Genomic DNA, 24,893 nt, shown 5'->3' with positions numbered 1-24,893 from the left:
TTATTTCTTTTTGTCTTTGCAGTTTGTTGTCTTTTGCACACCAGTTGTCTGCCCTGTTGGTGCAGTCTTTCATTGATTCTATTATGGTTACTGAATTTATTGAGTATGCCCACAAGAAAATGAATCTCAGGGTTGATTATGGTGACATATATGGACTTTGATAATATATTTACTTTGAACTTTGAACATCCAAGGACTTAAATATTTCCAGAGCCACATCTTTCCAGGCAGTGAGCTGCAAAATAATCTGTTGCTTTGATCATCAGCTCCTCTATAATCCTTCTACCTATTAACTTAAATACTACCCCTAGTTATTGGCACATGTTCCTACACATCAAATGGAAACATTAAAGGCTCAAAGGATTGAGAATTTAGGATGTGGCCACTCCAAACACCAAGCTAATGTATTCTCCGTGCTCAAGCAAAAGATTTTAGCAGGTGCATAATAATATTAAAACATTCATTCTGGAGGATTACAATTTGCGTTTTTAAACTTATTTCGAGATACAGCACAGTAACAAGCCCTTCTGGCTCAACAAGTCTGCACTGCCCAATTATACCCGTGTGACCAATTAACCTGAACAAGTAGGTCTTTGGATTGTGGGAGGAAACAAGTACCTAGAGGAAACCGACGTGGTCACGGGGAGACAGTACAAACTCCTTACAGATAGTGGCAGGAATCGAACCTGGGTCGCTGGCACTGTAGTAGTGTTACACTAACCGCTACGCTACTATGCCACCCACAGTAGATTTGTTATAAACACAGAAAATACTAAAAATAGTCCTCAGGTCAGACAGCATCTTATCGAGAGAGAAATTGAGTTAAAACTTCAGGCAATTAATCTTTCAAAGGAGCAGGTAAATGTGAGACATCAGAAGTGTTTTTTAAGTCATGGAGGATTGGAGGGGTGTAAAGAGAATAAAAGTCTTTTGATAAGGTGGACATTAAGAGGGACTGAAGAAAACAAATCATGGTGTTGCTGGCTGAGGGAACCATGTTAATGGAGTCGATGCGGAAAAGTTTCGATGCCCATTCACCTAACCCGGGTGCGAGGCTGGATCATTCCAAGCGCCGAACCAATTTGGTGAGATCGAGAATAACTTTGGGCTGAGAGGCCCAAGTGTATTGCGGCACTGGGATCCGGCCGTAGAGCTAGGCCCTACCCAGGGCTTGGACAGTTATAATGCCGGCACACATAGTGTGGAAGCTCCAAGGTCGGGCTGATTTTCACTCGCTCTCCCACGAAGGTACAATTACTTTCTCCGCGGAAAAGAGGCTGTAAACTGATCTGGCTGCTCTGCATTTTTGCCCTGCAGATTTGGGTCTCAGTCTGACTAAGAATGCTGTTGGCTCTTATGGTTTGCATGATTTGTTTTTTTTCTCTCTCTTTCTCAGCATAGTGGTTTCACTCTTTCTTTTTTTAAATGGGGTATTTCGGGTTTCTTGCTGTGTAACTGCCTGTAAGCAGACAAATTTCAAGCTGTGTAATTTATGCATTCTTTGATAATAAATGTGTTTTGAATTTTGAACCACTAAGTATCTACAGGAGATACACAGGGGGAGAGGGGGAAGATGAAGCGAGGAAAAAGAGAGGGGGGGAACACTATGTTGGAACCGTGAGATTATAAATGCTGGAGATACTCAGCAAGTCAAGCAGCATCTGTGGAGAGAGAAACTGAATTAACCCAGAGTGAATAAAATGAGGTATCACTAATAAATTCCAAACCGAATTTTGGTAAAATCTTAAAGACAATGGGGAAATCTTATCATATGTGCCGTGTCATATGACGTAGGTGTTCATGATCTTGACCATGATTGTTCTCGGCAATGTTTTCTACAGAAGTGGTTTCCCATTACCTTCTTCTGGGCAGTGTCTTTACAAGACAGGTGAGCCCAGCTATTACCCATACTTTTCAGAGGTTGTCTGCCTGGCGTCAGTGGTCACATAATCAGGACTTGTGAAATGCACTAGCTGCTCCCATGACACCAAGTGACCCTGATCAGAGGGCTAAACAGGTGGTACACCTTGTCCAAGGGTGACTCGTAGGCTAGTGGAGGGAAGGAACACTTTACACCTCCTTTGGTAGAGACGCCTCTCCATCCGGCCAACCAAAGATTGGGGAAAACTGGGGAAGTTATTCATGAGTTAATGGCAAATGGCAGAGTGCTTTTTAAGAGAAGCTGGCAAATACAAGAGGAAAAGGAGAAGAAAATGCTGAAAGGGTAAGATCCTTGTGAGGAGTGTAAACACAAGGACACTCATGGGCCTCATGGCTTGCTTCTCCACCATAAATCTAACATCAAAAAGAACCTGCATGCAAGTTACTGCACCTCAACATTGAATTTTGTCTGAGGTTGCTGACTGTTAAAGGTGGAACAACTGCTTACAGAATAACACACACAGCAATTTTGTAATACTGAGGCTTTATAAGGCATTATAAAGCAGTTTTGGGCTCCTTCTCTAAGAAAGGATCAGCTAGCATTGGAGAGGGTCCAGAGGGGGGTGCACGAGATTGATCCCAGAGCTGAAAGGGTTAATATATGAGGAGAGTTTGATGACTCTGGGCCTGTACTCACTGGAGTTTAGAAGAATGGCGGGGGGGGATCTCATTGAAACTTTTTGAATATTAAAAAGCCTAGACAGAGTGAAAGTGGAGAGGATGGCACGAGTCTAGGACCAGAGAGCACAGCTTCAGAATAGAGGGACGTCCATTTAGAACATAAATGAGGAAGAATTTCTTTAGCCAAAGAGTGATGAATCTGTGGAATTCATTGCCACAGATGGTTGTAGAGGCCAAATCATTGAGTATACTTAAAGTGGAGGTTGATAGATTCTTGATTAGTCAGGGTAGTCAAAGGTTACAGGGAGAAGGCAGGAGCAAAGTGTTGAGAGGGATAATGAATCAGCCGTGACTGAATGGCGGAGCAGACTCGATGGGACCAATGGCACAATCCTGCTCCATGTCATAGTCTTTAATGCTGGAGGAATCTAGCAGATCAAGCAGCACCTAGAGGGGAATAAACAGTCGACATTTCAGGCCAAGACCCTTCATCAGGACCAGAAAAGAAGAGGGAAGAAGCCAGGAGAGGTGATGGGCAAGTGAGAATAAGTACAGGGGCAAGAGGGGAACCAGAAATTGGAATGGAAAGGGAGAGAAGGAAGAGGGGGAGGAATTTCTGGAAGTTACAGTAATTGACGTTCATGCCATCAGATTGGCCAACAGGACGGCAGGAGAGATTGGGATAGGATAGGTCTGCTTTCTCTGGAGTGAAGGAAGCTGAGAGGTGATATGTAAAACAATGAGGGGCATAGAAAGGGGACACAGGCGGAATCTGTTCCCCATGATACAAGAATCTAAAGCTAGCGGGTAGCAGTTTAAAGAGAGGAGGAGGAGGATCACAGTGGATTGGTGTGCGTCCAGAGGAGGTGCACGAGAATAACCTCAGGAATTAACGGGTTAATATATGAGGAAACCTGATGGTTCTGGGCCTGTACTCAACAGAGTTCAGAAGAATGTCAAGAATTTTACTGAAACCTACCGAATATTGAAAGGCCTAGAGTGGATGTCGAGAGGATACTGGGTGAGTCTAGGACCAGAGGGCATAGCCGCAGAATTTAAGAACAAAGATGAGGAGGAATTTCCTCAACCAGAAGGTGGTGAATCGGATGAATTCATTGCCACTTGGTGTGGAAGTTGTCATTGGGTATATTTAAAGCGGAGGCAGATAGGTTCTTGATTAGTGATGATGGCAAAGGTTATGGGGAAATGGCAAGAGAATGAGGCTGAGAGGGATAATAAATCAGCCATGATCAAATAGCACAGCAGATTGGATGGACAAAATGGCCTATTTCGGCTCCTATATCTTATAGTCTTATGGAATTAGAGGGGAAAATTTTTCAATTGAAGTTTAATTGTCATCTGTAATGAGTTGCTAGAGGTGGCAGTGGGAGCAAGAAGGGTAACAAAATTTAAGAGGGGTTAGGAGGGGTACCTGAATGAGTAAGGCTCAGAGGGACATGGAATTTATGTCAGTATTAGTACAGGCACGATGCTCAGCACCAAACTGATGGGCTGAAGATCCTGTTGATATGCTGTATGATTCTATGAGCACTGGTGAACTTGACCTTATGAATTATTCACTCACACATGTAGCGGTTCCCAGCAGAGATACGTGATCCACTTGGAGTGTCCTGTCAAAACCTTTCCAATTTGTTTTCCTGTGCTGGGATCCCATAGGAATATCTGAAATTACACAGGGAACATTTAACTTTATCTAGGAAAATATATATGGCCTTAAATTAAAAATACACACTCCGGTAATGATTCAATAGCAACTAGATATAAAGATCTTCAGCTAGCCCACACAGACAATGCTTGGCAGCCTCAAGCTGTTCAACATTAACAACTGTTTCTCGGAGAATGCTCATGTCAAAGGCAGGGATTCCTAACCTGGAGTTCACGGACCACCCAGTTAATGGTAGGGGTCCATGGCATAAAAAAGTTGGGAACCCCTTGTCCAAGGGAATCAAAATTTGTCCCCACTCTATATCTAGATGTTTTAACAACATCTCCCTTTTCTGTAGATGTAATGCAGGAAGATTAGGGATGGTGTGGTATTCAAGCGTAACAAGACAAGCAGAGGATAAACAAGATCTGTGGTCATTAGTGTAGTATTGTTACAGTGTCAGCAACCCCAGTTCAATTCCCATCGCTGTCTGTAAGGAGCTTGTACATTCTCCCCCTTATGAGTTTCCTCCGGGTACTCTGGTTTCCTCCCATATTCCAAAGACACAGGAGTGAGTAGGTTAATTAGTCACATGGGTCTAACTAGGCAGCACAAGCTCATTGGGCCAGAAGAGCCCAACACCATGCTGTATCTCTAACAATAAAACAAAAGGATAAACTTCATAATAGGCAGCCAAGATGAGGGGTCTCAACCCAACACGGTAACTGTCCATCTCCTTTTCAGCCTGACCTGCTGAGTTCCTCCAGCTTTTTGTGTGTTGAACAGGATATGGTTTGATAAGTATAAATAAGTCTAGGAGAGGAGTTATTAAAAGCTTCAATACCTGACTATTCTTGCATCCAGATGCTAGCCGTTTCCCGTCAGGAGACCAGGCTATGCTCAATACCCAGTGCTTGTGACCTGAGGAAAGAAATTAAATTCACTGTAGACACGTTAACTCAAAATGATTCCTCCAGCCCTGAATTATTAATAAAACACATCACTCAAATGGAAAATTATTGTACTCATGATAATTTATTGAGGTTTTTTGACAAAGTTATTGGTTGAAAGGATTAGATTTCATTACATTTGCAAAAGGAAGTTTCATAACAGGAGTTGGTCAGCTGGCATTCAGAGGAAGCTCAGTTCATTACCACACAGAACTGTCTTCAAATTTAGTCAGAGAGCAGCATAGACAAAATTAATGAAGCCCTCTATTTTAAATAGCTTGACATATCCTTTATATGGTAAAAGGATCAGCAGATACCAATCATGACTTTGGATGGCAAGGTTCAAAGTGAACCAATGTTTATTCATGATTATTAGCTGGAGTAGAACAGTTTCTGGGTTGAAGATAAAGGAGTAATTTGCATTTCAAAGTTTATGTCATAGCTTCAGGATGCCTCAAAGTGGTAAAGCACTGCAAATTATTGTGGATAAAGTGTTGATACCATCTGGGAATGGTGATGGGCAATCCTTGTAATTAAGATAATCCTGTTAACAACAACACACATCAAAGTTGCTGGTGAACGCAGCAGGCCAGGCAGCATCTCTAGGAAGAGGTACAGTCGACGTTTCAAGCGAAGGGTCTCGGCCTGAAACGTCAACTGTACCTCTTCCTAGAGATGCTGCCTGGCCTGTTGCGTTCACCAGCAACTTTGATGTGTGTTGCTTGAATTTCCAGCATCTGCAGAATTCCTCGTGTTTGCCTGTTAACAACACCTCATTCCCATATTCCTGGGTGATCTCCAATGTGATGGCATGAACACTGATTTCTCTAACATCCGGTAATTTCTCCCCCTCCTCCTTCTCTCTTTCTCCATTCCCCATTCTGCCTCCCCCCTTACCCTTCTCACCTGCCCATCTCCACCCTCTGGTGTACCCCTCTTTCCCCTCCCTTTCTCTCAAGGTCCACTCACTTCTCCAATCAGATTCTTCCTTCTTCAGCCCTTTATCTTTTCCAACTATCTCCTCCCAACTTCTCACTTCATCTTCCATTCCCCACCACCCCCACCTTCTTCCTAACCTGGCTTCACCTATCTCCTGCCAGCTTGTACTCCTTTCTCTCTCCCTACCTTTTCATTCTGACTTCTGCCCCTTTCTTTCCAGTCCCGATGAAAGGTCTCTGCCTGAATTATCAACTGCTTATTCCCTTCCATATATGTCACCTGACCTGCTGGGTTCCTCCAATATTTTGTGTCTCTTACTCTGGATTTCCAGCATCTGCAGAATCTTATGTGTTTATTAAGTTATTTAAGTGTTGATCAGGTTGCAATTTGAGAATAATGATCGGCCATTCTTTGGAATTACAATAATCCTATTTTTTTGGTGTTGGCAGAGGGGATAAAGTACTGGAATCCTTGTACTCTTTCAACTTTTTAAAGATAAAAAGATAAAGATGAGTTTTATTTGTCACATGTACATCAAAACATACAGTGAAATGGGTTGTCTGCTTCACATCAAATCTGCGAGGATTGTGCTGGGCACTCCGCAAATATTGCTACACTATCGGTGCCAACGTACCATGCCCAAAACTTACTAACCCTAACACGTACGTACTTTGGAACGTGGGAGGAAACCAGAGCATCTGGACGAAACCCAGCAGCAAGAATCAAACTTCAATCACATCACAGCTAGCACTAACTGCTATGTTAGTGCTGTAAAATGATTGTATTAACTGTTACACTACCATGCAGCCCTTTTTACGGCCACGTTGGAAAGCAGACAAGCTGGAGTTTGACATCTCAGCCAAAAGCTGACATGGTGCTCCATCTGTAGTGCACTGCCTTGCTCTCTGCACTCAAGTCTCCAAGAGGGATATGAAACTGCAACTTTAGACTTGGAGGTCAAATTCAACCAACTGAGTCACAGCTAACACAGATTCTATGCTGCAATAATTAGCTTCTTCAAATAACGTAGTACATTTCTCCCCCCTCCCCTGATAACTATTCTGGTTATTACAGTGAACTCAGTGTTGGGAGATACATTGCACAGTATTTTCTCTGCATCAAGTATTCTCAGACTGACTGTGGAACGAACCACTGTACTGAGGTTAGCTCTCACCCCAAAGGACTTCAAGCCCAAATGGAGAAAAGGCGCCATCTGTTGCTTCTAGCCTGTCATTGTTCAAATTTATCCCATTATCATCAACCAAGCTTGCCAATTGCAATTTCATTATATCGCAAAGCATTCATCAGCCAATAACATAACTCTGAACTGTAGCCAATATTATAATACAGGAACTGCAGCAGACAGCAAGAGATGAACATTAATTGATGGCGTGGCCAGCATGAGCCACATGCCATAATATCAGCTACTGATCCTCATTGTAATGCACCTTGTGTTTTTGTACACAGAGGGGGTGTGTGCATACACACAAACACACACACAAAAAATGTGCATGTGACAACATTATGGAGACACCGCTCATACATCTATACACAAAGGGGTGCAAACTTGTCTAGATGGGTATGTATGTGGTATACATAAACATGTATGAGTTAGAGTGCACGAGTACACACACACACACACACACACACACACACACACACACACACACACACACACACTTGCTACCGGGGGAGGGGGGAGAAACGTACTTATTCATTTGAAGAAGCTGATTATTGTAGCATAGAATCTGCTGTGTTAGCTGTGGTTCAGTTGGTTGAATTTGACCTCCAAGTCAAAAGTTGCAGTTTCATATCCCACTTGGGAGATTTGAGTGCAGAGAGCAAGCAAGTGCACTACAGATGGAGCAAGCTAAACCTGTCACTGGGAGTCTTAAGACTACATATACAAGTTTTCGTGTGAATATGCTTCTTTGCTCGCTATTTTGAAAGGGCTATTTTGTTAGTTTTGCACCTTGCTCCAGAGGAACACTGTTTCATTCACTATATACCGTAGAAAGCATTCTTCTAGGGTGCATCACAACCTGGTATGGAAGTTGTCCTGTCCAAGACCGGAAGAAACTGCAGAAGATTGTGAACATGGCGCAGCACATCACACAAACTAATCTTCCGTCCTTGGACTCAATTTACACCGCATGCTGTCGGAGCAGTGCTGCCAGGATAATCAACCACCCACCCAGCCAACACACTTTTCGTCCCTCTTCCCTCCGGGAGAAGGCTCAGGAGCTTGAAGACTCGTACGGCCAGATTTGTGAACATCTTCTTTCCAACTGTGATAAGACTGCTGAACAGATCCTGACCCGGATCTGGGCCATACCCTCCAAATATCCGGACCTGCATCTCGGTTTTTTTGCACTACCTTACTTTCCATTTTTCTATTTTCTATTTATGATTTATCATTTAGATTTTTAATATTTACTATCGATTTGTAATTCAGGGAGCGGGAAGCGCAGAATCAAATATTGCTGTGATGATTGTACGTTCAATTGTTTGACGACAATAAAGTATAAAGTATATCTATTAAGTTGAATGATAATTAAACTTCATTTGATTTGAGTGCATTTTTTTTTGGAAAAGTCTGGAAAGACAGAATATTTGTTAAAAAGCAAGTGTGAGGAGACTGAGGTCCTTTAACATCTGCCGGACGATGCTGAGGATGTTCTACGAGTCTGTGGTGGCCAGTGCTATCATGTTTGCTGTTGTATGCTGGGGCAGCAGGCTGAGGGTAGCAGACACCAACAGAATCAACAAACTCATTCGTAAGGTTAGTGACATTGTGGGGATGGAACTGGACCTTCTCACGGTGGTGTCTGAAAAGAGGATGCTGTCTAAGTTGCATGCCATCTTGGTCAACATCTCCCATCCGCTACATAGTGTACTGGGTGGGCACAGGAGTACATTCAGCCAGAGACTCATTCCACTGAGATGCAACACAGAGCGTCATAGGAAGTCATTGCTGCCTGTGGCCATCAAACTTCACAACTCCTCTCTTGGAGGATCAGACACCCTGAGCTAATAGGCTGGTCCTGGACTTATTTCCTGGCATAATTTACATATTACTATTTAACTATTTATGGTTTTATTACTAATTATTATTTATGATGCAACTGTAACGAAAACCAATTTCCCCCGGGATCAATAAAGTATGACTATAAGTATACAGCTGTAAACAACAAACCAAGTTAAACAGTATGTATATGTATTTCTGAAAAGAAATGTGTTTTTTAATAAACAAAACTAATTTGGACTTGGATCCCACTTTCATGCATTTTTAATTAATACATTTACGAATCCAAATCTTTAACGAGGCACTCAACTCCCAGCTTTGGGTTTCAAGTTACTTATTTCATTTCTTACTTCAAGATACAGCACAGTATTAGGTCTTACTGGCCCAACAAGCTAGCACCACCCAATTACACCGACTGTATTTCACCAATTAATCTACTAACCCAAATGACTTTGAAATGTGGCAGAAGGAAACCCACAGGGAGAACGTACAAATTCCTGACAGACAGTGGTGAGAATTGAATCCATTATGCTAGCCACTACACAACTGTGCTGACCCAAAGTTGTACTGCGCCATTGAGTCACAAATAGAAGAGATGAGAATTACTTTGTCTAAGATGGCGCTGGCGACTCACGTGATGTTTTGCAGACAACACACAAAACTTCTATATATTGCTTTGAAAGTTTTGCATAGGGAATACAAAATTAGCATAATTAAGATGAACTTGCCTTTGGCTGTAAATTGTGGAGTTTCTGTCGACAAATCCCAGAACCGCACTGTGGTATCTCCTGATCCACTAGCTAGGTACCTTTAAAGTCAGAGATATTAGGTTAAAGCTATGCACAATAACTATTCACAATAAAACAGTACAAGAAAAAGAAGAATAACCAACATCTTATACAATAAGTAACACACACAAAATGCTGGAGGAACTCAGCAGCCCAGGCAGCATCTATGGAAAAGAGTACAGTTGATGTTTCGGGCCAAGACTCTTCATCAGGACAGGGGAAAAATAAGATGAGGTGTCAGAATAAGAAAGTTGGTGGGGGGAGGAGGAGGAACCACAAGGTGAAAGGTGAAACCAGGAGGAAGGGGTGGAGTGCAGTAAAGAGCTGGGAAGTTGATGGGTGAAAGAGATAAAGGCCTGGAGAAGGGGGAATATTCCCTGAATATCTGCCACATTTCTGCCATACATTTCCCTGAGAACATCTGTTCCCAATTAATTAATGCTTCCAAGCTCCTGCCTGATAGCTTCATATCTCCCCTTACTCCACTTAGACACTTTCCTAACTTGCCAGTTCCTATCCCTCACTAATGCTATGGTAAAGGAGATAGAATTGTGATGGCTATCTCCAAAATGCTCTCCCACTGAGAAACCTGACACCTGACCAAGTTCATTTCCCAATACCAGATCAAGTACAGCCACTCTTCTTTAGGCTTATCTCCATACTGTGTCAGGAAACCTTCCTCAGAACACCTAAGAAACTCTACCTAATCTGAACCCCTTGCTCTAGGGAGATGCCAATCAATATTTGGGAAGTTAAAATCTCCCACCACGACAACCATGTTATTATTACACCTTTCCAGAATCTGTCTCCCTATCTGCTCCTTGATGTCCCTGTTACTAATGGGCGTTAAGTTGATGATAAATTTATTTTGAACATTAGCATATGTAATGTTCTGCGGGCCTGCAGTTAACGACTTACACAGCGCTGAACTGAACTAAACTGAATCCTCCAAGACTGTTTCAAGAACTCTGGGGTTTGATGCTTAATATTTTGTGTTATTTGCTCGTTTAGTTGTGTTTGCATGAACTTTTTTTTTACATTTTGGGTGCTTTGAATGGGTTCCATAGTGTTTCTTCGTTTCGTGACTGTCTGCAGGAAGACGAATCTCAGGGTTGTATATTGCATACATACTTTGAAAAATTCATAAATCAAAGTACACTTTTTATCAAAGGACTTACTTTCCAGAGGGACTAAAGGCCACAGAAATGACAGCCTCGGTGTGTCCTTCCAAGGAGCTTGTGCATCGTGTCACCGCCCGAACCCGAAACACTGCTTGTGGTTGGTAAATTATGTCAATAATCTTTTCAGTCTCCACTTGCTGCTCTTGCAGTGTCTTCTCGAGTGAGGTGACAATTTCAGTTTCATTCACGTAGAAAGCCAAAGGCAATGGATCGTCCTGAAGGTAAAAGAGCAAAAGGAAATTTTCCAACTTAGACTGTTCATTTCAGCACTCCTTCCCAATGGAACGTTGTCTTTTTACAACACAACGATGACAAGGGGTAAAGGCCCTAATAATCCTGCCCAACTGACAAAATTTGTCAAGTTTAGTACACTCTCGGTGCAAAGGTGTGCAGTTAGGCTATGGTCTGGGTGCTGGTCGACGGGACTAGGCAGATTAATAATTTGACATGGACTAGATGGGCTGACGGGCCTGTTTCTTTGCTGTAGTGTTTTGTGATTTCTTTCAACAGAGGAAAATACACAAATCTGAGGAGGATAAAAATCTAGAATACTTCTCAGGGGATCAAAACTAGATCTGACCTTGATTACACTTTCTCAGAACTGACCCTGCATCCAAATTGGAAACTGGTCCAACATTTGATTGAAGGAATTCAGTGTACCTGCGTCTAATGTACAAGTTGGCAACTTGGTTCACATGGCCACTATTTGCTGTGGAGAAGTAGTAGCTTCCAACGTCTAACTTAATTGTTTGGTAAAATTGTGATCTTGTGCTCACTAAGCAGTTTAATTCGAATAGTCCACTCGAAGCAAAAGTGAACTTATAAAATTTACTCAGGTTTCAGTTCCACAAGTCTCAGTAAGATGTTTTATACTGGGAATTAGTCCTCGGACCTTTCTTTTCATCTTTTCCATCACATCACCATCTTGCAAGATTCAAACTGACCATAGCCGTTTGATAATAAAGCTCTAAATTCTTGCACAAACAGAAACCCTTGCACTTACTGAGCACTTTTTTCATGACCTCAGGAAAGCTGAGTATTTTTCCTATTTCACAATTATTTATACCATGGGGAGGAGGCCATTCTGTGCATTGAGTTCATGCTGCCTCTCATGCATCCATTCAATCCCTCTCACCTATTTATTTCCTATATCTTATTATCCCAAAATACACACCACCTTGATAAAGGATAGCTTCTATCCCATTGTTATAAGACTCTTGAACAGACCCCTTTTATTTTTTATATTTATACAGCACGGTAACAGGCCCTTCCGACCCAACAAGCCTGCACCCCCCAAATACACCCATGTGACCTATTAACCCATACACCTTTCTTTGGAATAAACATTTACAAGGATAAACCATTCAATGCCTTTTCAATTTTTGCATGCCTAGCCTATGCTTTCCATACTACATTCATACAGATTAATAGCATTGCTGCCACTCATGTGGCTCTCTAGGGAGGTATACTAACAACTACAATAATCGAGGGACTTCCTCCTTCCACTGGCCCTCCCTTTCCAGTAGAAGGACCCCACACCATGATCCTTCCCCACCGAGCCCCCCGAAGACGTACGGATTGGTATGTTAATTGATCACATGGGTGTAATTGAGCAGCACGGGCGCATTGGGCTGGAAGGGCTTGTGACCATGTTGTAACTGCTTTTACCTTTGGACTCTCTCAATGTACTTCTGTTTGGAATGATCTCTATGGATGGCATGTCAGAGGAAGATTTTCAATGTATCTCAGTCCACATGACAATAATAAACCAACTACACCATAACCTCCCCACTCATTCTTCTACCGTCCATCTTAGCTGGAAGTAATTACAATTTGCCAATTAATCAACCAATCAGTAAACCTGAGTAACAGGAAACCAAAGTACCTGAGGGAAACCCATACGGTCACGGGGAGAACTGCAGACAACATGTAAGGTCAGAATCGAAGACAGGGTGCTGTGAAACCTCAGCACCACCTTTACTGCTACAGTTCCACTCACTGTGCTGTTGAAATGTGGAAAAGATTGATGCCCAGAAAGCTCTCTCCATTACCCTAAGCAGGGTGGTCAACTATAGAGCAAATGCCCTGTCAATGTCAATGTTCCTGCTATAAGGTACCACCAAAGTTTTTCACTCTACTTTGTCTCAGTTCAGCAATGTGCCTCACCAAGAAAGGACTCGTTGCTTTGTGAACCCAAGTGACATTGTGATTGTGTCAGCCGTGGCTCACTGTATCATCCTCTCATCCAGACCGGTATGTTTCGGATATAGATCTAGGCTGACAACTGAATGCAGTACTGAGGGAGTATTGTATTTATGATGGTGCAGTCTCTCAGATGAGATAAAGAGAAAAAATTATTATTCCTGGTGAAAGGTCCCAGCCTGAAACATCAATTGTTTATTCCTCTCCATATATGCTGCCTGACCTGCTGAGTTTCTCTAGCATTTTATGGGAGTTACTCTAGATTTGCAGCATCTGTAGAATCTCTCATGGTTAAAAAAGATCAGCTTTATTTGTCACATGTACATCAAAACATACAGAGAAATGCATCGCATGTGTCAAATCAAATCAGTGAGGTTTGTGCTGGGCAGCCCACAAGTATCTCCAAGTTTCGGGCACCAACATAGCATGCCCACGCCTTACTAATCCTAACCCATATATCTCTGGAATGTGGGAGGAAACTGAAGCACCCAAAGGAATCCCACGCAGTCATGGGGGCAACATACAAACTCATTATAGACAGTGGCGGGAATTGAACCACAATCGCTGATCATTGATCGGAGCTGTAAAGCGATGCATTAACTGTTATGCTACCATGCTGCCCACATTTACAATGGAGATCTAACAATGAAGGTAAACAATCCCAGTATTTTGAAGATGAACGGGAAAGCCATCCCCAACATTCTTCCTAATATTAAATTCTTAATTGGCATCACTTTAAAAAAGTTTAACTGGTCATAATTGCCTGTATGGTAGTAGAGCTGTGTCTCTGAGCTCCAGAGTTCCTCCTGAGCAATACACAGAACGTGCTGGAGCAGCTCAACAGGTCAGATAGCATCTATGTCCATATGAAGGGTGTCAGCCTGAAACGGCAACTGTTTATTCCCATTCACAGATGCTGCCTGACCTGCTGAGCTCCTCCAGCACATTGTGTGTATTACTCCAGATCTCACCTGCAGTACCTCTTGTGTCTATGTTCTTCCTGTGATCACTTTCCTCCCACATCCTACGGACAGCAGGTTTCCCTAATGCGAATGAGTGGTAAAATCTGGGAGGAGTAGACGGGAACGATACAGTGAAAATTCGTAGCAAATGGATTTACCGGGGGGGGGGGGGCAGCTTAGACTCGATGGACCAAAGTTACGACCTTCTATGTCATGAGAAAAGTTGATGTTATAATACTGGTGAATAGGGAAGACATGGCGATCTATAAACCAATAAAAATGGGGTCATGTAGTGGTTAACACAGCACTTTACAGCACCAGTGACCAGGGTTCATTTCCTGCTGCTGTCTGTAAGGAGTTCGTATGTTCTCCCCCATGATCATGTGGGTTTCCTCTGGGTGCTCCGGTTTCCTCCCACAGTCCAAAGATGTACTGGTTGGTAGGTTAATTGGTCACTGTAAACTGCCCTGTGATTAGGCTAAGATTGAATTAGGGGATTACTGGGCAGCACGGCCCATTTTGTGCCTCATCTCAATAAACAAATAAAATTCTCAATGTACAGTAGTGGCTAGCTTGATTACAATAATGAACACACCAAAAGCACTTCATGGCTCATTAGATCTGTGGGATGTCCTCAGATCAGGGAAAGTGCTATATTAATAGAAGTTGATTTCATAGTAAGTTTTCTTATCCTCATTCTCTTATAGGGACTAAAGAAATGAATCATCTACCCATTAATAATTTTAAAATAATAAAAACTGCCCCAGTGTGTTTCACAAAGTGAATCTGGACACCAGACATTGAAGACTTTGGGTGAATAGACAACTAAAGGGTAAGTTTTAAAGAATCATCTGATAAAATATAGAGACATTAATGTTCAGGGATGAATTCCAAATTTTGGGACAGAGACCTAGGGAAACAAAACCTCAGCTAGAACTCAGAAAGAAAGATTAGCTTCATTTATCACAAGCACATGGAAACGTACAGTGAAATCCACTGCTTGTGTCAACGACTAACACAGTTTGAGGTGGTGCTGGGGGCAGCCCGCAAGCGCCAACATAGGATGCCCACAATTTACTAATTCTCCATCTTTCGAATCTGGGAAGAAACTGGAGCACCCAGAGGAAAACTGCGGTCGTGGGGAGAACGTACAAACTCCTTACAGACAGCAGCAGGAACTCAAACCCAATTACTGCTGTTGTAAAGCATTACACATTCAGTGAACTTAATTAACCCTCAACTAATATCACTACAAAAATCTGGTTATTTCCACATTAATGCTTGTTGGAACTTGCTGTCTTCAACTTGACTGCCATAATAATAATAATAATAAACATTCTTGGAAGATTTTATTAGCTGCAAATTACTTCAGGACTTTATAGAAAGGGATGTGAAAGGCACTAAGGGAAATGTAAGTCTTGGTTTGCACTTAAGACAACTAAAGGCTGATTTATACTTGTGCGTATGGGCTACGCCGTAGCTAACACTGTAGCCTACGTAAGTGGCCTACGCCGTTGTGAGCATTATACTTGTGCGTTGGTGTGTCTGCGTCGCTCTGCAATTCACCACCAAAACACTAGTTGGCGGTGGGGTTTCTATGCCACTGTGTTGAGTTTCTTCCTGTACTACAAACAACGGCGATTGAAACTGAGCTCATCATGTTGGAGTCGGAGCTAGTAAGTGTTGAACAGGAGTTTCTTCTCTGTCAATTCTGAAATGGCAGAGAAGCAGCAGCAACCAGAAATGCGTAGGAGAAAATGCGATGCTACCAAGCGGACCAATCACAGTTGCTGCAGTTTGCGTCGCTACGACGTGCAGTTACATTTTGGGAGAGGTGCGTGTTAGACTACGGCGTAGAGTTCGGTGTAGAGTACAGCGTAGGGTATGCGGCTATGCCGTACATTTGACGCAGAAGTATAAATTGGGCTTAAGGCCAGTTGCCATTCGAGGGATGCCAGAGGCTGCATGAGACATATAAAGGCTTTTACCTTGGGCAGTAGAACATTACACACGAGTTGCAGTTTGTCCGGTGTTATGTCAATGGGCACGTCGAAAGGTGACCCCAGAACCTCCCCACTCTCATCCTTGAACTGCACCAGCAGTCGCTGAATTTCTTCCTTCATTGTCAAACAGTAAAAAAGCTGGGGGGAGAAAAGATGGTAAAAGATTATTAAACTTGTAGGTCTGGGCAGCATTCCTTGACATCAATGCTATTCACCTGCACAGAATAATGAGTTAAACAAATACAGACACTGACAAAAATTTTAAAAACCTGACTTACATACCAAGTACAATAACTTGTTTAACTAATTTCCACGTCTATTTATTTACTTAGAGATACAGCGTGGAACAAACCTTTCCAGTCCAATGAGCCACTACGCCCAGCAAACCACCTATTTAACCCCAGCCTAATCACAGGACAATTTACAATGACCGATTAACCTACTAATCGGTATGTCTTTGAAGTATGGGAGAAAATTGGAGCACCTGTAGGAAACCCATGCACTTATTAGGACATACTAGATCTTGTAGGTAGGTCAGAATTGAACTCCTATGCCGAGCTGTAATAGTGTCATGCTAACCGCTACACTGCCTTGGCACCTCATACTCGATCCACAAAATGTTGAAGAATACAGGATTTTGTAATAATTCCTATTGAACATTTCATTTACACATTAATGTTGCTACTTCACAAAAAAATCTCAATGTATAGTAGTAGTCTTTGACCATAATAAATCCCATGCAAACTGAGACCTTAGTGTCATTCCACTGCAAATATGAAATTAATACCTGAAAATTGGGGATGGGATTAAATTGCAAGGCTACAAAGAAAGAGCAAAGAAGCAGGACCAACAAGGCAATTCTTTCAAAGACCCAAAGACATTCTCTCCTATTTATATTCTAATGTATTATTTTCTATTAAACAGGAACCTGATGGATTGGAAAATGTGAGCCTTCTGATATAATATTTAGTTATCAGTCTCCTACCGCACCACATAAATCCCCATTCCTGTGTCATCTTATATATTCAGAATTTAATATTTTATGGATCCATGGGGTTGATAATAGCTTAACTTGCTATTCAGTACAGTATTAAACCAGATATAATAGAATAGAGGTGGCACAGTAGTATAGCAGTGGATGTAATATTATTGCAGTGCCACTACGCTCCGTTCAATTCCTGCCACTGTCAGTAAGGAATTTGAACTTTCTCCTGTGACTGTACCAGGTGTCAGATTTCCGCTCACATCCCTAAAACGTACTGATTAGTAGGTTTAGTACTGATTAGTAGCATTGATTTCTTCTACTTCCGTTAATGCCCCTCCTCCTCTTACCCCATCCTTTATTTATTTTTATTCTCCTTTTTTTTCATCTCTCTCTGTCCCTCTCACAATTGCTCCTTTCCTGCTCTCCATCTTCCTCTGGGCTCCCCTCCCCCTTTCTTTCTCCCTAGGCCTCCTGTCCCCATGATCCTCCCCCTTCTCCAAATCTGTATCCTTTTGCCAATCAACTTTCCAGCTCTTAGCTTCTTCCCTCCCCCTCCTGTCTTCTCCTATCATTTTAGATCTCCCCCTCCAACTTTCAAATCTCTTACTATCTCTTCTTTTAGTTAGTCCTGACGAAGGGTCTCTGCCCGAAACGTCAACTGTACTTCTTCCTATAGATGATGCCTGGCCTGCTGCGTTCACCAGCATTTTCTGTGTGTTGATTAATAGGTTAATTGGTCACAAGTGTAAATCGGAGGTCCAGGTTTGTTGGGCAGGGAGGGCCTGTTACAGTGCTGTTTCTCAAAATGAAAAAATAAAATAGCTGAAACTAGCAGGTTCTGTAAACTAAGCTATCTGCTAGTTCAGATTAATACCGATTGGACTGAACTTTGCAGGGAGATGGCACAAGTGCCAACAAGGTTGTGATTCTGTTTACACATCTTGATCAAAAAAAAAGCCCTAAACTTGTTCACCCATGATTGCCCATCTTTGTGGGATGCAGTGCCATCTGAAGCCGGACTTCATCTGTTGGGATGCTACAACAGTGAGACCTGATGGAGAGAGTTATCATCAACTTACGAACGGTTTGCAGCAAGCTTTTCAAAGGACAGAGCAGTTACTACATTGCACTCCTAAGCCTTTTACCTTTTCCAGTTTTACATTAAATTTAACTGAAGCTGAAATGTGCATCTATTTTCAGGTCAACAGAGTCAAATTTAAATATGACAGTCCTTGGTGAGGAACGTTCAAAGATGAATACAAGACACATAACACTCATATACTCACTTACTCGTTAGGTATATCTGCCTCACTCACTCATTAGGCATACCTGCACATTAATGCAAATATCTAATCAGCCAATTATGTGGCAGCAAATCAATGCATAAAAGTATGTAGATATGGTCAAGAGGTTCAGTTGTTGTCCAGACCAAACATCAGACTGGGGAAGAAATGTGATCTAAATGACTTTGATTGTAGGTGCCAGAAGTGGTCGTTTGAGTATCTCAGAAACTGCTGATCTCCTGAAATTTTCACGCACAACAGTCTCTGGAGTTTACTGAGAATGCTGTGAAAAATAAAAAAAACATCCAGTGAGTGGCAGTTATGCAGGGAAAACCACCTTGAGAGGACAGAGGAGAATGGTCAAACTGGTTCAAGCTAACAGGAAGGCGATAGTAACTCAAATAACCACATATTACAACAATGTTTTGCAGAAGAGCATCTCTGAATGCACAACACATCGAAGCTTGAAGTGGATGGGCTGCAGCACAGGAAGACCACACTGGGTTCCACTCCTGTACCTAATAATGTAGTCACTGACTGCATGTACCCATCTTCAATGCAAGTATGTTTCTGTTATCACCTATGTCTCTATTGCTTCCCTCCCCTTGAGCACGCCTATTTCTTTTTCCCTATACTCAGGGAACAAGGGCACAGGAGATCCACCAGGACATTAAAATCGTCCTATTCAGACTGAGCATCCTACAAGAATTTGCCACATCTACCAGGGCTGCTGTCTCATAGTTCCAGTCACCTGGCTTTAATCTTGATCTCAGGTGCTGTAGTAATGGAGTTTGTATTTTCTCCCTGTGAGCATGTGGGTTCCTTCCCACATTCCAAGGATCAATTGGCCATCAAATATGTAAGTGAGTGGGAGAATTTGGGGGAGTTAATGGGAATGAAGAGGGAATAAAATTGGATTCAAACAATCTCAGTCAATATAATTAAAATCCTTCAAGTCTCAACTGATTCCACATCCAAAAGACTCACTCCCAATGACTCATCAATTCATGATCTCAGTATTTTTAATTATTTGCACAATTTGTCTTCTTTTGCACATTGGCTGCTTGCCTTTGTTATTTATGATTTTTCCATAATTTCAATTGTATTCTATTTTCCTGTAAATGCCCACAAGAAAACTAATCTCAAGGTAGTATATACAGTGGCATGCAAAAGTTTGGACACCCCTGGTCAAAATTTCTGTTACTGTGAAGATTGAAATCAATTAAATACCAGCAAATTCTGGATGCAAACATCACACTATCCGTAAGAAAGCTGAAGATGAAAAGAGGATGGTTTCTACGACAGGATAATGATCCTAAACACACCTCAAAATCCTCAATGGACTACCTCAAGAGGCACAAGCTGAAGGTTTTACCATGGCCCTCACAGTCCCCTGACCGAAACATCATCGAAAATCTGTGGATAGACCTTAAAAGAGCAGTGCATGCAAGACGGCCTAAGAATCTCACAGAACTAGAAGCCTTTTGCAAGGAAGAATGGGTGAAAATCCCCCAAACAAGAATTGAAAGACTCTTAGCTGGCTACAGAAAGCATTTACAAGTTGTGATACTTGCCAAAGGGAGTGTTACTAAGTACTGACCATGTAGGGTGCCCAAACTTTTGCTTCGGGCCCTTTTCCTTTTTTGTTATTTTGAAACTGTAAAAGATGGAAATAAAAAAGTAATCTTGCTTAAAATATTAAAGAAATGTGTCATCTTTAACTTTATGCCTTTTCGAAATCAGGTCATCTTTTACTCGCTCAGCTTTTCACAGTAACAGAAATTTTGACCAGGGGTGCCCAAACTTTTGCATGCCACTGAGGTGACATATATTTTATGACTTTTACAATAAATTTACTTTACTCTAACCTTTCTGCAGTTTGCTGTTGACAATTTGAAGGCCAAAAGAATAAACCCAGCCAACTGATTGTCCATCTTTTATTCCTAAATTCTATCCAAGAGGACTCACTGGATGATCCATTGAGGATTTCCTCCCAAAGTACTATAGTTATGTTCTCCCTAATCAATAGAGTGACACCCCATCCTCTTTTGTAAACCCCCTGCTATATACAAAACTTTGATAGCCCAGAACATTTGCTGTCAGCCCTGCCCTTCCCACAAACACATTTTTGTGACAGTTGTAACACATTTTTATTATTATTCCAAGCACTCATCCATGCTTCAAGTCAGGGGTTCCCAATCTTTTTTTTATGCCATGGACCAATACCATTAAGCAAGGGGTCCATGGACCCCAGGTTGGTTACCTCTGATCTGAGCTGGAGACCCAGACTTGTGATTTTAGGAACAGCTTCTCCTCCTCCTCCACCATAAGATTTCTGAATAGTTCATGTGACACAATCTCATTATTCTTTTTCTACACATTATTGATTTTGCAATTTATATTAATTTTATGTCTTTGCCCTGTTCTACTGTCACAAACAACAAAGTTCACACCATGCAAGACTGTGAAAATAAACCTAGTTCTGATACTCAGAAACATAAATACCTGCATTACAAGCAAACAATTACGTAATTTTGGAACCTCTCTCAGGATCTACACCTTAATTCCATTTCCACAACATGACTTTGCACCGCAACTGCCTCGCCAAAGAGAAACCTACTTCGCTGATGCTCACGCCCTTTAAAGAGATGTCTTGTGAGCAGCCAGTGCTTCAGTTTCCTCTCACTATCAAATTTAGGGGTGGCACGGCAGCAAAGTGGTTAGCACAACATTTTATCACACCAGCTATCATCGATCGGGGTTCAATTCTTGCTGTTGTCTGTAAGGAGTCTGTACGTCCTTCCTGTGACACACATGGGTTATTTTTTCCTGGGTGCTGCAGTTTCCTCCAACATTCCAGATGTATGGGTTAGAGTAAGTAAGTTGTGAACATGTTATGTTGGCACCAGAAGCATGGTAACACTTGCAGGCTGCTCCCAGCACATTCTCGGACTGCTAAATAAAGCTAATTTTTACCCATGACTGAACAGCATCTGAGAAAGGTCTGAGGATGAATCACAGCGGTAAAGTCAGCAAGATACAGCATGGGAATAGGCCCTTCAGCCACTGAGACTGCACTGTCAATTACACTGATACTAGTTTACTTACCCTACATTCTACCGGCCACCTACTCTCTTGAAGTGACTGAAACAGCATGCATGCTTTTGACATATGGAAGGAAAGAGGCAAAAACTCCTGCAGTGAAAGAAAACGGGCAAATTCCACACAGACAAACCCAATGCCTATCCTTCCCCAGGCAGCTAAAGAAATTCAGTATGTCTCCATTGACTCTTAACAATTTGTATCAAAGTACAATAGATGCATAACGGCTTGGTAAGGCATAATTGCTCTGCAAGTGACGTCAAGAAATTGCACAGTAGTGACAGAGCCCAGCACATGATGGAAACCAACCGCCCTTCTATGAAATCTGTCTATACTTCTCGCTGCCTCAGTAAAGCAGCCAGCATAATCAAAGACCCCACTCACCCTGGATATTCAAAAGTCTGACAGCATATACCAACCAGGTTCAAGGACAGCTTCTATCCTGTTATTGGATTCTTGAACACACCCTTTGTTTGACAAGGTGAACTCTTGACTTCACCATCTACCTCATTGTGCTCTTGCACTTTGTAGCTGTTACACTTTATTCTGCACTGTTATTTTTGTACCTCAATACACTGTGTAATGATCTGATCTGTATGAACATTGTGCAAGACAACTTTTCTCACAGTATCTTCATTACGGCAGTATAGCAGCTAGCCCAACGCATTACAGTGCCAACCACTCGGGTTTAATTCCCACCGCTGCCTGTAAATTTGTACCTTCTCCCTGTGAATGCATGGGTTTCCTCCGAGTCCTCTGGTTTCTGCCCACATTGCAAAGACATACGAGTTAGGGTTAGTAAATTGTGGTCACCAGAATGCTACGTTGGCATTGGAAGCATGGTGACATTTGCGGGCTGCCCCCAACACATCCCTGGAATGTGCTGGTTACTGGCGCACACACCCCCTATGTTTTGATGCACAGGTGACAAATAAAGCTCATCTTTATAATCTAGATACATGTGACAATAAAACCAATCTCAAAGCCAATGTCAGGTTTGGACATGGATCTCTGGTGCTGTGAAGCAATGCTCTATCAGTGGTGCCATTGTGCATCATTACGTCAATACAAAACTTCAAGAGTTGTCTGAATCTGCTTCAGCAAAGTGCTGTAAGCTTACACAAAGAGTAGCATAACCAATCTGAGCAGGTGGACAACTCAACCAGATCAGCTGGGTAGGGATGGCATGAAGCTAGATTGCCCATGATCTCGGTAATCAGGATCTGGTTTCTAACCTCTGCCAAACATCTACTAAAGGGCTTATATAAATGAGGGCATGATCTGGCCTGAACTATAACAGTCTGACCACGAGTTACCAGCTACTTTGGGGGGGAAAAAAAAGGAGGGCAACATCGTATCTGCCATGGTCCCCCAGGAAATGAGGTTGGGGAAAATCTGACCAAGTGGAAATACAGTACAGATAGGGAACCTGTGGAGGTCCTGATTATTATTGTAATGGAACATCTCAATCCTTCAGACAGTTGAAAACCATACTCGTTGAACTTCATTCTAAGTACTGAAAGCAAAACACGCTCACAACATCAGCAAAGAGTGCTTAAAGCATGGCAAGGGACCTGGGGAACATAATGAGCGGACGAACTGTGGAGCTTGGAGACCCGGCCCAGAGGGGCTTATTACAGACCCCAAGACTCTAACATAATAGGAATACAACATCGAGGGCTGAATGGCCTGTACTGTGCTGTAGTATTCTAGTGTCTAGATCCTGTGCCGTGGGGTTTCTAACGTATTGCAGAGCCCCTCACCCCAGAGCAGTCCAACACCCTGGAGGCACCACAGGACCTCACGCGTTTCCGCCCCCCTCCTCCCCCAGCAAGCTCCCAGACACAGACACACACCCCAGACACAAGTTCCACACCCCAGGCACAGTGCCCACACTCAGGACCCCGGCCTCCTGTAGCCGCTGCCCCGTGCTCTGTCACGGAGCACCGCCTCCAGCCCACCCCGCGGCCGCAGCTCTTATACCGAACATCACCGCCACAGACAGACGCCCGGGCCTGAGCACGAAAGATATCGCAGCCACCAGCACTCAGCAGTTACTGACCTAAGGCTGCAGCGGGCCGCCGTCACTCACGAAGCCGGCCGGGGGAAAGCGTGTCCACGCGGTCAGCCGGTTAAGTCGAGCAGCCGCCTCGCCGGCAGACCCGCCGCAGCGCCTCCTGCGGCTGGGAGGCCGCCAACAGTTGTGGGGCAAAACGCTGCGCTGCGTTATATAGAATAGTACAGCACACTACAGGCCCTTCGGCCCACAATGTTGTGCCGACCCTTAAACCCTGCCTTCCATATAACCCCCCCCACCTTAAATTCCTCCATATACCTATCTAGTAGTCTCTTAAACTTCACTAGTGTATCTGCCTCCACCACTGACTCAGGCAGTTCATTCCACGCACCAACCACTCTCTGAGTAAAAAACCTTCCTCTAATATCCCCCTTGAACTTCCCACCCCTTACCTTAAAGCCATGTCCTCTTGTATTGAGCAGTGGTGCCCTGGGGAAGAGGCGCTGGCTATCCACTCTATCTATTCATCTTATTATCTTGTACACCTCTATCATGTCTCCTCTCATCCTCCTCCTCTCCAAAGAGTAAAGCCCTAGCTCTGCCAAATGCACAGAATACTATCGGTAACTGATCCAGTCTTGGGCACAATCTACATTCTTGGCATTTCTCAAGGCAGATCAGGGGGAAAGATAAAGTAGGTAATAGGAAATACAATACTTTTATTTAATAACCTGACCTATTGAACAAGCGGTTCTATTTCAGGATCGTGAGCCGAAAATTCGACTTTCGTTTGTTGCTTCCACAGATTTTGTTTGATCAGCGGAGTACTTCCAGCATATTTCTTTTGTTGACGCCTTAGAGCAGTAGTGAAAGTAGAAACGTCAGTAGAGAGAAGCGACAAGTGGAGCACAGCCCCAGAAATGGGGTAGAAAGCGAGACTGTGGGTGCAGGAATATACCTCAGCCCATAATGACGGGCGACCTAACGGAAACACACAGAACTCGTAACGGAGTTCAATTGGGTCAATGAGGAGGAAGTTCCCGTGGACTGAGTACCCTAGAATTAGGGGTTGCATTCTCCGCATCACGAGTCACCCAGCCCCCGCGCCGTGCGCACAGCCGCATCCTGCGGGATCGGGGGCGCGCACGCGGTGACGTCAAGCCCGTCCGAGCACGCAGAGTGACAGCTAGCCTATCAGGTCACACGGAGCGTGGTCGCGCCCAGTGGG

General features: G+C 43.0%; 1 protein-coding gene across 5 annotated transcripts in view; it reads right to left on the bottom strand.

Moving 5' to 3' along the window:
* nle1 (notchless homolog 1 (Drosophila)) overlaps positions 1 to 24,714 on the bottom strand; it is a 48,253-nt gene extending 23,539 nt beyond the window's left edge. The window contains exons 1-7 of one of the 5 annotated variants that reach the window (XM_072243128.1): positions 23,711 to 23,816; positions 18,550 to 18,829; positions 16,264 to 16,416; positions 11,109 to 11,326; positions 9,871 to 9,950; positions 5,073 to 5,149; positions 4,148 to 4,245 (exon numbers count right to left, since the gene is read on the bottom strand). In XM_072243128.1, coding sequence (XP_072099229.1) covers positions 4,148 to 4,245; positions 5,073 to 5,149; positions 9,871 to 9,950; positions 11,109 to 11,326; positions 16,264 to 16,398 — 608 coding nt within the window. In that variant the 5' untranslated portion in view covers positions 16,399 to 16,416; positions 18,550 to 18,829; positions 23,711 to 23,816. Of the gene's footprint in view, positions 1 to 4,147; positions 4,246 to 5,072; positions 5,150 to 9,870; positions 9,951 to 11,108; positions 11,327 to 16,263; positions 16,417 to 18,549; positions 18,830 to 23,710; positions 23,817 to 24,401 lie in introns of those variants that run through there. The other 4 variants (XM_072243126.1, XM_072243127.1, XM_072243130.1 and 1 more) reach the window with 4 other exon arrangements.
* Positions 24,715 to 24,893: the final 179 nt, after the last annotated feature.

The sequence above is a fragment of the Mobula birostris genome, chromosome 25, assembly GCF_030028105.1.
Source record: "Mobula birostris isolate sMobBir1 chromosome 25, sMobBir1.hap1, whole genome shotgun sequence".
Taxonomy (NCBI): Eukaryota; Metazoa; Chordata; class Chondrichthyes; order Myliobatiformes; family Myliobatidae; genus Mobula; species Mobula birostris.
The sequence above is the reverse complement of the archived record's forward strand: the minus strand, read 5'-3'. Positions and strand labels throughout refer to the sequence as shown.